The 13,632-nt window shown below is 41.1% G+C and overlaps 1 protein-coding gene across 2 annotated transcripts in view; it reads left to right on the plus strand.

Annotated features, from left to right (window-relative positions):
- The window catches only part of atxn10 (ataxin 10), a 215,589-nt gene that overhangs the window by 35,734 nt on the left and 166,223 nt on the right, over positions 1–13,632 (plus strand). For both annotated transcript variants that reach the window (XR_011887143.1, XM_072267794.1), the window contains exon 3: positions 1,334–1,419. Coding sequence is in view for 1 of the 2 variants with exons in the window: in XM_072267794.1 (XP_072123895.1) it covers positions 1,334–1,419 (86 nt within the window). In the remaining variant the exon portion in view is untranslated. The remainder of the gene's footprint in view (positions 1–1,333; positions 1,420–13,632) is intronic.

Here is a 13,632-nt window from a genome sequence, read left to right on the forward strand (position 1 = left end):
GCTTTTTTTCTTAAAGATGTGCTGTGTGCCTCCCGGCTACCGCTGCATTCTCCGTGAATCGGTATCTGTCCGTGGCCCGGGGGCTGGGGTGGTGGGACACTGGGGTATGATCTCATCGTCGATCAGGGTAGGCAGGTCATCTTCTTCTATCTCTGCCTGCCTCAATGTCGAAGGTCGAGGTTCGTCGTCTGCTGTGGCTGATGTGACTGATGCCCATTTTTCTACCATACAGTCCTTTGTTAAGGACTCAAACCATCTTGCAAATATGCCCTAAACTGACGTACTCTTTCAAAATTAAAGTAGTACTTTATCATTACTTATTCAGTTTCGATTGTTATCCTTTCCTTTTCCAATTGCATCTGCTGTTCATCTATCAGTTCTTGGTCATGAGATGCTAAAACCTCTTCAACAGCATCTTCGTAAACTTCCACAAGCCAAACTCACTTTGTCCTTACTTCATTCACCACGATCAAAACGCTTAATTATGTCTAGTTTTACGCTAAGTGTAACACCCATACGAGCTCTTTTAGGCTTTTCTGATACCTTAGAACTCATCTTGCAAACGGCTGCTCACAGGCATATGTTAAAGCAACGCCGGCGAGAATGCAGTTCCGAATCCGGGGGAGAGCGGCTGCTCGGGGTGCGCACTGATTTTTATCGCGCGCTGCTTTTCTTCGTAACAGTGAAAACACCTTCTGTTAGCGAAAACAGGTAACTAATCCAGGTCTTTCGTAACAGTGAGGTTTCGTAAAGCGAACGTTCGAAAAGCGGGGGACACCTGTATATCCATATGTCTGCCAAGGTTTTTGCAGTCCAAAGCAACACACAAAATGCTGGAGGAACTCAGCTAGTCAGACAACATCTATGGGTCCCCAGTCATACTGGATACCTCTCTTCTGGCATTAGGCACAGAAATGTTTGTAAGGGTTTCATGGACAGCACTGCAATTTAAACATTGTTTCAGGAAATATCAAAGTGTTTATTAGAGTGATAGTAGATTGGATAGGTTCTAATTGCAGCACTGGGCTTAACAGGAGCCCGTTTTAAAGTTATTCTTTATATACGCAGGGTTTGGAGTTGCTTGCACAGCTTTTTGATGAGAGAGTGTTTTGCGAATTAGGGAATGCTGATTACTTTGGCAATGGGAAGGTAAATTAGAGTTTAAAAAATATCCTCCTAAACTGCATTGCTCATTTTTGGCATTATTGAAATCCTGGGAGCAGACTTTGATGGTCTGACAATTTTTCATGGTTCTAGTGGAGATAATAATATCAAGAAATCCACCTTTTCTCTAAAGCATGTGTTAGTCTTAGTTGTCTATTTTATCTTTCAGAACTGCAGGACTGATTGATCCAACAATTGAAATTCTCCAGCTTCTTCACAGGTCAAGAGGTGGTGAGAGTGATACATTGTCAGCAGGTAAGAAACTACACTAGTGGTTGTCAACACTTGCTGACATAAATTAGCCCACAAGTCCTTCAAGATTTTTGTCCTCAATGGTTTTAATTTGTATCATGTATTTCAAAGAAAATTTATTATCAAATACATATATGTTACCATATACTATGTTGAGATTCATTTACAATGATAAAAAGCTACAATAAATTTCATGAAAAACTACACTTAAACAAAGACTGACAAACAACCAGTGTGCAAAAGAAGACAAGCAGGGCAAATAACAAAAAATACTGAGAACGACAGTTATAAAGAACATGAAAATGAGTCGGTAGGACATAGAATCAGTTCAGATGATTGAAGTTATCCATGCTGATTCAAGAGCCTCTTCTCTCTACTTTTATGAAAATTACACTTAGCGGCCACTTTATTAGGTACCTCTACCTAATAAAGTGACCACTGAGTATATGTTTGAGGTCTTCTGCACACCACTGTTGTAACATGTGGTTATTTGAGTTACTGTTGCCTTCTTGTCAGCTTGAACCAGTCTTGCATTTTCCTCTGACCTGTCTCATTAACAAAGCATTTTCACCCAGAGAACTGCCACTCACTGGATGTTTTTTTGCACCATTCTCTGTAAACTCTACAGACTTCTGTGTGTGAAAATCCCAGGAGATCAACAGTTTCTGAGCTACTCAAACCACCTTGTCTCACAGTAACAATTATTCCACAGTCAAAATCACTTATATCACATTACTTCCCCATTCTAATGTTGGTCTGAATAACAATCGAACCTCTTGACCATGTCTGCATGCTTTTATGCATTGAGTTGCTGCCACATGCTTGGCTGATTAGATATTTGTGTTAATAATAATATTTGCACCTAATAAAATGCCCACTGAGTATATACTGGATCTAAGTTCTTTCAGGAACTCCTACCTGAAAAATAGCTTTCCTCAGTTGATTTTTGTTCTGGGATAAGTTTGTGTGAGGAAGTATCGAGTAAGATTGATGTAAACTCTTTGAAGTTAGAAAAATGAAATGTGATCTCTCTAAGACGCACTTGAATGTGTCTGAGAAAGACTGAAAGATTAACTGCTGAGAGGTTGTTTCCCTGGGCTGGAAAATCTGGAACTAGCTGGCATGGGGTTGGCCATTTAGTGGAGCAATATAACATTACAAAGATGCTTGCAAAACTTAAATTCTCCATTCCAAAAGATAGAGTTATTAAGTCTGTTTAATGATCAATAAGGTTTTGGTGCATTCAGTGAATTTAAGGGTCTGGTGGACAGATTGGAAAGTACATGCATTAGAGAATCAACCATGATATTGGATGTTAGGGAAAGCTTGAGATGTCATAATGTGGCTTACTCCTGCTGTTATTCCTTATGAATTGTTGCTTTTTGTGATAGCTGTGACATTGATAAAGAAGGAGCCAGACCAGTTCAGTCCACAAGTCCTAGAGCGGGACTGAGAAAATAGACGACAAATAGCAATGAAAAGTGATAGAAAAAATGAATAAGGTATGAATGGGGAAACACAAGGGAATGGAATTTGGGGGTTGAAGATCAAGGGGAAAACCAATTCTTGATGACTGGGGGAGAAAGAGGGAAAAGGCAACTTTCATATGAGGGATTAATAGGGGCTGCTAAAATATGGAACTTGAACTTTGTTGAAGAAAATTGAATGTTGGCCCAATAGAAAGCATTGTAAGCATGAACATGCTTCTTCTGGCCTATGAATATTCCTCCCTGAGCCCTAATCCCAAATTCTGAAGATTACTTCACTCTCCCCACCCCTTGTTCACTGCAAACTCATCTTGTCTATGAGCCCTTCCTTCTACTCCTTCTGCTTTGTTTGTCTGTCCCAGACATCCTAATGTTATAAATAATAGATTAAATAAGTAATTCCAGAGTTGAGAATGTCTGCTCAAGTCAGCATTTAATGGAGTATGTCATCAAAACCAGTCAAAACCTTCAAATTGGAAAACACTTCCATGTCTGGAATTGAACCTGTGCCAAAGAATTGGTTATCCCAGTCCCAGAATATCCATGAAGGAATTACTCAGACAACAGGAATTCTGCAGATGCTGGAAATTCAAGCAACACACATCAAAGTTGCTGGTGAATGCAGCAGGCCAGGCAGCATCTCTAGGAAGAGGTACAGTCGACGTTTCAGGCCGAGACCCTTCGTCAGGACTAACTGAAGGAAGAGTTAGTAAGAGATTTGAAAGTGGGAGGGGGAGGGGGAGATCCAAAATGATAGGAGAAGACAGGAGGGGGAGGGATGGAGCCAAAAGCTGGACAGGTGATTGGCAAAGGGGATATGAGAGGATCATGGGACAGGAGGCCCAGGGAGAAAGACAAGGGGTGGGGGAACCCAGAGGATGGGCAAGGGGTATAGTCAGAGGGACAGAGGGAGAAAAAGGAGAGAGAGAAAAAGAAAAAGAATGTGTGTATATAAATAAATAACGGATGGGGTACGAGGGGGAGGTAGGGCATTAGCGGAAGTTAGAGAAGTCAATGTTCATGCCATCAGGTTGGAGGCTACCCAGACGGAATATAAGGTGTTGTTCCCCTCACTAAGGAGCACCAGGCCATTGTCTCCCACACCATCACCGACTTTATCCGCTCAGGGGATCTCACATCCACTGCTACAACCCTTATAGTTCCCACACCTCGCACTTCCCGTTTCTACCTCCTACCCAAGATCCACAAACCTGCCTGTCCTGGCAGACCTATTGTCTCAGCTTGCTCCTGCCCCACCGAACTCGTTTCTGCATACCTCGACACGGTTTTATCCCCCCCTTGTTCAATCCCTTCCTACCTATGTTCGTGACACTTCTCATGCTATTAAACTTTTTGATGACTTCAAGTTCCCTGGCCCCCACTACTTTATTTTCCCCATGGATGTCCAGTCCCTATATACTTCCATCCCCCATCAGGAAGGTCTCAAAGCTCTCTGCTTCTTTTTGACCTAACCAGTTCCCCTCTACCACCACTCTGCTCCGTCTAGCAGAATTAGTCCTTACTCTTAATAATTTCTCCTTTGGCTCCTCCCACTTCCTTCAAACTAAAGGTGTAGCTATGGGCACCCGTATGGGTCCTAGCTATGCCTGCCTTTTTGTTGGCTTTGTGGAACAATCTATGTTCCGTACCCATTCTGGTATCTGTCCCCCACTTTTCCTTCGCTACATCAACGACTGCATTGGCGCTGCTTCCTGCACGCATGCTGAGCTCGTTGACTTTATTAACTTTGCCTCCAACTTTCACCCTGCCCTCAAATTTACCTGGTCCATTTCCGACACCTTCCTTCTCTTTCTAGATCTTTCTGTCTCTACCTCCGGAGACAGCTTATCCACTGATGCCTACTATAAGCCTACTGACTCTCACAGCTATCTGGACTATTCCTCTTCTCACCCTGTCTCTTGCAAAAATGCCATCCTCTTCTCGCAATTCCTCCGTCTCCGCCACATCTGCTCTCAGGATGAGGCTTTTCATTCCAGGACAAGGGAGATGTCCTCCTTTTTTAAAGAAAGGGGCTTCCCTTCCTCCACCATCAACTCTGCTCTCAAAAGCATCTACCCCATTTCATGCACATCTGCTCTCACTCCATCCTCCCGCCACTCCACGAGGAATAGGGTTCCCCTGGTCCTCACCTACCACCCCATCAGCCTCCGGGTCCAACATATTATTCTCCATAACTTCCGCCACCTCCAACGGGATCCCACCACTAAACACATCTTTCCCTCCCCCCTCTCTCTGCTTTCCGCAGGGGTCGCTCCCTACGTGACTCCCTTGTCCATTCGTCCACCTTATCCCTCCCCACTGATCTCCCTCCTGGCACTAATCCTTGTAAGCGGAACAAGTGCTACACATGCCCTTACACTTCCTCCCCTTACCACCATTCAGGGCCCCAGACAGTCCTTCCAGGTGAGGCGACACTTCACCTGTGAGTCGGCTGGGGTGATATACTGCGTCCGGTGCTCCCGATGTGGCCTTCTATATATTGGCGAGACTGACGCAGACTGAGAGACCGCTTTGCTGAACACCTACGCTCTGTCCGCCAGTGAAAGCAGGATCTCCCAGTGGCCACATATTTTAATTCCACATCCCATTCCCATTCTGATATGTCTATCCATGGCCTGCTCTACTGTAAAGATGAAGCCACACTCAGGTTGGAGGAACAACACCTTATATTCCGTCTGGGTAGCCTTCAACCTGATGGCATGAACATTGACTTCTCTAACTTCCGCCAATGCCCCACCTCCCCCTCGGACCCCATCCGTTATTTATTTATATACACACATTCTTTTTCTTTTTCTCTCTCCCCTTTTTCTCCCTCTGTCCCTCTGACTATACCCGTTGCCCATCCTTTGGGTTCCCCCCCTCCCTTGCCTTTCTCCCTGGGCCTCCTGTCCCATGATCCTCTCATATCCCCTTTGCCAATCAACTGTCCAGCTCTTGGCTCCATCCCTTCCCCTCCTGTCTTCTTCTATCATTTTGGATCTCCCCCTCCCCCTCCCACTTTCAAATCTCTTACTAACTCTTCCTTCAGTTAGTCCTGACGAAGGGTTTCGGCCTTAAACGTCAACTGTACCTCTTCCTAGAGATGCTGCCTGGTCTGCTGCGTTCACAAGGAATTACTCAGGATAGTTTCAGTTGGTTCATCAGTGACATTCCTTCATTCATGAGCTCAAAAGTGGTAATTTTTTATTGATGTTTGTTTGCTCAATGTTCAATTCCTTTAACAAGTCCTCAGTAAGTGAAATTGTCAATGCCTGCACGTAGCAAGACCTGGACAAACGTTTGGGCATGACTTTATAAGTGGCAAGTAACATTTATCCATACATAGGGTTAGAAATAAATACTGGCTTTGTTAGCACCCCCCCCCCCACCAGATTCAAACATGAATATTAAAAAAAAACTAGGCTGTAGTAGTCCACTTTGATGCAACCACCCTGTTGCATCAAAGCCTCAAAATACCCCATTATTATTTCTGCTTTGTTTTCTACCTATTGACCCAAATTATGCTATTTTATTATCCCAAATAACCAGAAATCTGTTTAATAACCTATTATCTGACTCCCTATTGCAGCTGTTCTAAAATAATATGCACCACATCAATTAAATCTCCAGTACCTACTCTGTTATTTGCAATCTCTAAAAATTTCAACAGAATTGTCCAATGTGATTTCCTTTTTATAAATCCATTTAGGTGCCCAAACCTGTCATTATTTTATCATGTCTCTCAAATGCCATATTGTTTACAGTATTTTCCATCCCCGTCGAGGAAAATTAATATAATTGATAAATGCAGGCTAATTATGGATTAATCCCTCCACATGGAACCCTGCAAATATTCGAGCTTTGTACATAAGGTGTGTGAAACTTGTAATGACTTAGTAAATTACAGGTATTGCTGAGCAGACTTTCTGGTCCTGAGAGCTTGTATGGTAATTCACTCCCATGACAATTTCAAAATATAAGGGATTTAAAAAATTATATATTTCAGATTTTAATCTAACCATATAAATGTTCAATCACTTTGTTTTAATGTTTAAAAGGTTGTTTTTTAAATATTGTTCTTGATTCCTTGCTTGTGCATTTTATTTTTGAATGACTGGCTACCCTGCCAGGTTGATGACGTTATAGCTGCTGGACGTCAGAGGTCCCTTTGAGTGGAAGGCTGACAATGGGTGTTGGAGTTGAAAGAGGAAGTTCTTGTCACAATGTTTGCTTGACCTTTTCAAGAAGCTTTTGTCAATGTCAGCAGTGAGCACTCCTGCTTTGTTTCAGGCTACAAATTCTGAGTCATTATTTGATATCTTTGCAATATGCCTTGCATGGTAAGTCTCTGTCAACACAATAGTACAATTTTAGATCAAGGATTAGTATTATCCCCAAACCCATGTCATTTATAGAATTTGCTTTCTACTGATTCACTCCTTTAGAAATGGAATTAGCCACATTGTTTATTTTTGTTAGAATTTGCAATGTTCCTGAACAAATAACAAAGGCTAATACATTCTTAAGCGAAACTGCACAGGTCTTGATACTGTAGCTTTACACCACTCTTGATGCCTGAGACAACTGCTATGTTAGCCCTCAAAGTCTATTTTTGTTGCAAAATTATTAATATTCCTCTTCACAATTTTAGAAACCAGTTTAGTTACATTGGCTGGAATTTCTCAAAGTATCTCAGTAATGTGAATAAAGTTTATAACTAATTTCATAGTTATCTTTGCATTCTTTTCAAGATGGGGTGCCTTAAGCCAAGATATACTAATGAATGTACAGGTTTCCCCCGCCATCCGAAGGTAGAGCGTTCCTATGAAACGGTTCGTAAGCCGAAATGTCATAAAACGAAGAAGCAATTACCATTTACTTATATGGGAAAATTTTGTGAGCGTTCGCAGACCCAAAAATAATCGATTGAATCATGCCAAATAACACATAAAACCTAAAATAACAGTAACATATAGTAAAAGCAGGAATGATATGATAAATGCACAGCCTATATAAAGTAGAAATACTTTTCCACAATCATTACTGCACTGTTCTCCGTAGCGAAAGTCTCACACAAGTGCCGTCAGCAGAAAATCTCATGCAAGCGCTGTTGGCAAAAACACAGCGCAAGCACTCTCCAGTAGCCTTTAAGCTATGAAGCTGCCAAATCATGCCAAATAACATGTAAAAATACACAGCCTATATAAAGTAGAAATAATGTACGTACACTGTAGTATCACTTACCGGAATCGAGATAGCGCCGAGCACACTGATGATAGTGCATTAGACTGAGTCATCGGAGGTTGGGTGGTGCAGTGGCCCCCACCCTCCGGGCCACCAACCGATACCCATCCGTGAAGCATGCAGGGGTCCAGCGGTAGCCGGGTGGCACACAGCACATCTTTAAGAAAAAAGCCGCAACAAACATGTTAATTAATTAGGTGCCGCCCAGCACGTAATTGTCGGCCCAGATCAGTGCCGATTTCCGATTGCGTCATCTCTGATCTGGGCCGACAATTACGTGTCGGGTGGCACCTAATTAATTAGCATGTTTATTTCGGCTTTTTTCTTAAAGATATGCTGTGTGCCTCCCGGCTACCGCTGCATTCTCCGCAAATCGGTATTTGTCCGTGGCCTGGGGGTTGGGGTGGTGAGACATTGGGGTGTCATCTCGTCGTCTGTTTCCATTAGGGCAGGCAGGTCATCTTCTATCTCTGCCTGCCTCGATGTCAAAGGTTGAGGTTTGTTGTCTGCTGTGGCTGATGTGGAAGGCTTGCTTGACTGCTGAGCCTCGCGCATTTTTCTATCACACAGTTCTTTATAAGGACTCAAGCCATCTTGCAAATATCCCCTAAACCTACGTACCCTTTCAAAATTAAAGTCGTACTTTATCATTGCAGCGAAAATCTCACGCAGTTGCTTCACGTTCATTTCACTAATGAATTCGGTTTCGATTGTTATCCTTATTTCTTCCAATTGCATCAGCTCTTCATCTATCAGATCTTGGTCATGGGATGCCAAAACCTCTTCAACATCATGTTCATCAGCTTCCACAAGCCAAAGTCACTTTGTCCTTACTTCGTTCACCATGATCAAAACACTTAATTATGTCTAGTTTTACGCTAAGTGTAACACCCTTACGAGCCCTTTTAGGCTTTTCCGATACCATAGAGCTCATCTTGCAAACGGCTGCTCACAGGCATGTGTTTAAGCAATGCCGGCGAGAATGCAGTTCCGAATCCAGGGGAGAGCGGCTGCTCGGGGCGTGCGCTGCTTTTTATCATGCGCTGATTTTTTTTGCGTGCTGATTTTTTTTCGTAACAGTGAAAACACCTTATGAAAGCGAAAACAGGGTACTAATGTAGGTCTTTCGTAACAGTGAGGTTTGGGTAAAGCGAACGTTCGAAAAGCGGGGGACACCTGTACTTGCTATACCTGAAATATACCAGATCAGGATTGTACTTTTCTAGATTTATCTGCCATTCATTATAGGTCCATAATTGTTCTTAGAACACTGAATCCCAGCAGGAATTTTGTGCATCTGAGCCAGCCAGCTGAATTGCTACACTCTGCTAAATTGTTTGAATGATAGACACCGTTCTGTTACCCGCATCATTTTTTTTTCACTTTTTTTCTGGTTTACTCTGGTTGTTGAGGTTTAGTGGTCTTGTTATATGGATGGTTTACTAAAAGGATTTGTACTCAACTGATCAGTAGAAATATGCCACGTTTTAGGTTTAGTCATTGAACGTTGGGGTAATCTTAAAGCAATAACAAGTGCACTAAAATTGAACTGTACAGTGTAATTATTTCTATATACTGTGGTCATTAAATATGCTGGAGACAGTGTTGCTTTTATTCATCAGTTGTGTGGGTTCAAGTGGTACTGTTGTCTAGACAGATCTTTGTCCACATCAAACAATCGTTACCATGTGATTCATGTTGGTGAAGAAGGCAGAATCGCCATATAAATGTTGCACAAAAAATAAGTGAATGCAGAGTATAGAATATGATTGGTAAAGCCTATAGCATAATATACAAGCTAGCGGTGAGTGTCATAGAATGTTAGAGTGCAGCAACAGACCATTCAGCTTCTGATGCTGATCACTCTTGCCCCCTTTTTCATCTAATCAGATGTCCTTTAGCTTTCTCTCCTTGCATGTTAATGTGTATATGAATATAGAGGCAGTAGTCGGCCACTTGGCCCCCTTGACCCTGCTGTTCCATTTAATAACATCATAGATGATCTTGCATTCCACTTTATCCACATTTACCTTTCACCCTCTTATTAAGAATTTACCTAACTCTACCTTAAAAGTATTCAAATATTCCACTACCTTTCAAGGAAATAAAAGTTTCCAAAGACCTCAGAAAATTTTGCCTCATTCCCTATTTTCAAATAGTGAACCTTGGATCGAGATTCTCCAAAAGGTGAAATATCTTCTTTTCATCCCCTCTGTCAAGGCCTCCCAAGATCCTTGTGTAGTTCAAACAGTTGTTGTCTCGCTCTTCTAAACTACAGCAGGAACAAACTTAACATGTCCAACCTTATAGGATGTAGTGCCCATTTTATATATTGGCCAGTAAACCTTTGAACTGCTTCTAATGCATTAGCATCGTTAAATAAGGGGAGCAGTATGCTATTGACTATTCCAGATGAGATCTCACTGCTGCTCTATATAACCGACAGTAACCTCTCAGTTCTCCTGGAAACTGTAATATTCTACGTTAATTACTTCCCATTTGTGTACACTCACCATTTGCAAATTACATATGGGGCATACTACTTTCTGTACCTCAGACCTGTCATCATTTAGATAACGTTTCATTTTCTCCACTTGCTAGAATGACCAGTTTTCCATTTTCCCACATACTTCATTTGCCAGATCTTTGCTCACTCACATAACCACTTTGCAACCTCCCTATGTTCTGTTTAGAATTGTGTTGCCTGCCGTTGTTCGTCAGCAAAATTTAGCAACTGTGACTTAATTGTTTTCATCAAAGTCATTTATGTAAATCGTAAAAGTTGAAGCCACAGCGTCAAACCCTGTAGAACAACACTTATTATATCATACCAATCAGGAGCAGTAACAGTCCATTAGCTGTTTAATTTTCTTTTAAAATAACTTGTCATGAGTACTGATTAAAGGGATGGGAGTATGTGTGTATGTGTGTGCAGGAATAATGCAGAAGGACGAATGAGGATAGAAAGTATTTTGGTTATGGCATCACTGGGTTAATGAGATGAAAATTGACCAGTATTTCCGCTTCTGATCAACAGCCTTGCTTATACCACAGTAGCTCTAATCCCCTCAGATAGAATTACTGCTACCGTAGTATCCTGCAAAGTTCAATAATCACCATTAGCTGTGTGTTTATGGTTCTGTGACTGGCAATGAGGACTTTGACATAAGGAATTAATCAGTCATCAATTAGCAGAATGGGAAATTGATATTCTACTTGTTACAAAAACTAAAAGAAAATGGAAGAAACTCGCTGATCGTGCAGAATTTGCTGTATATTGTGCATGGCTCTGAGGACAAATCTAGGGTGCCATGTGAATTTTGGTTTCCATACCTAAATAAATTTAGAGTCACAAACTTAAAATGGAAAACTGAAATGAAAATACCATCTTAAACTGCAGAGGTACATATTAAACTTTTAAACTCCAATCGTACATCCTCCAGCACATGCTCTAGTGCCTATGGATGAGAAATTGAAAGCCAAGTTTGGAAGACTGATGGGAGCAGAGATCGTCATGTCAGTAAACATTCACACCTTTTTGTTATTAATGTTGGAGTGTGGATATATTTAACAATAAGGATTTATTTGAATTTTGCATGATCTGAATACCATTATCTGATGAGAGAAACCAATGTCTGATGAAGGCAAATGATAATATCTTACCAAATCTCAGCAGCGCAAACATCCTCAGTGTGCTGTATAGTAGAAATGGATTTTACTTGGACGTGGTGCAGAATAAATTCATCAGATCACTTCCTGATAGGAAGGTTGCCTGATGGTAGGATAGAGTGTACAGTGTGAGTCTATCTCCTCAGTCTGGGGAGACTTAAACAAGGGTTGTATTGTCACAGGATGAATGGTCAAACACTTAAGATTGACTTGAGATTTTTTTTGTGCAACGAAGAAAGTCTTTAGGGGTTTGGGTATAAGTATGATGCAATTAGAGAATGGCATGCATATTTGGTTCCATATTTAAAGAATCATATACAGTGGATTCTGGTTAATTGGCCATCATTTAATCGGGGCAGCTGCTTATTTGGGACAACTCTTAAAGAGTAAAAGCTAATTGAGAAGATAGCCAGGATTATCTTCATTTATTTAGGACACTATGCTAGTTATTTGGGGCAGGAGACTTTTTACAGTTTCTAACTAGCATCAGATGTGTGCCCTTGTGTAGCTGTTAGACACTGCACTGTGCTTAGGGTGAACAGTTATTAAATAGCGTCAGTTGCGTGAGCTTGTGTTCAAAAAACAGTGATTTTTGTCACTGAAAGTTGGGTAGAAATAAGCAGTAAGACAATTCAGAACTGTTTTGCCCACTGCAGTTTCAAACATTCAGGCTTGGAGATGCCAGAAACGGCCAGGAGTGAAAACGAAACAATTTCACTACTTAAAGTTAGGAACTATGAATAATTTGAAGGTATTGACAATCATCTTGATTGTTACAGTGAAAATGAAGATTTGGAGGATGCAATCATTGACATCATTGTATGAAGGCAATCCATTATCTACACTAGGTGTTTGCACCGATTTTGTTCATTTACAGTCAATCAAAAGAATGCGGCAGATGAAGTTCTCTGTTGATAACTATTAGGAACTAATATATAGTTTTATAGTACTGTAGTAGTATTGATAGAGTTCCAATTTGTCCTGTATTTCATCTAAATATATAGTTTGTTACTATGTTAAATGGTAGTTTGTCTTTTTTATTGGGCCAAAATGTACTGGTTCCAATGTGTCCCAATTAACCGGAATCCACTGTACATATATTAGAGGTACTGCAGAGAAGTTTCACACAGTTGATTCCTGGGATGAAACATTTGGTAGATGATGATAGGTTCAATAGGTTAGGCCTATAATTAAAGCTTGCAAACACAAGTGTGATCTTATTGAAGCTTATGAGATTGAGGACGATTTGTAGGAGGTGTTCTGAGAGTGTATTTCTCGTAATATGCATACCTCAAACCTCTGCTGCAGGCCCTCCTCCATCATATTGAATTGTTGAGTTCTCAAAAAGCAGTTTGGTTTTTTCCAGTCTTTCTTTGTAAAACAGCAGGTGTTGGAAATACTGTTAATCAGCACACTATACTTGTTATTGTCTAATTTCAAACATTTAAAATTGTGCTAGTTCTTCTTTTAAGGTGACTAAGTGAACTTTGTAGACTTTCAAATGGTGCAAGAGGGGAGCTTGGAATTCAGACTTGACAGCAATCTGGTATGCTTCACTGAGCAATTTTGAATGCCTTTCATCGATGGGAATAGGTAGATTGTAGGTCAACTACCATAACTGATGGGAATCTTCTGGTGAATCAGAAGAATTCACGAGCAGAAGATTCTCGTTGGCAGTCTGTTTCAGGGCAGCAATGCTACATTGTACATGCTTGCTCAGGCAAGAAAAGAGATTGAATTTTTCTTTCAGCTTTTCTCATGTGTGCAATTTGTACATAGCACATTTACTCCTTGATATCACTTTCATGTTGTTAAC

Source organism: Mobula birostris, chromosome 9 (assembly GCF_030028105.1).
Source record: "Mobula birostris isolate sMobBir1 chromosome 9, sMobBir1.hap1, whole genome shotgun sequence".
NCBI classification, from domain to species: Eukaryota; Metazoa; Chordata; class Chondrichthyes; order Myliobatiformes; family Myliobatidae; genus Mobula; species Mobula birostris.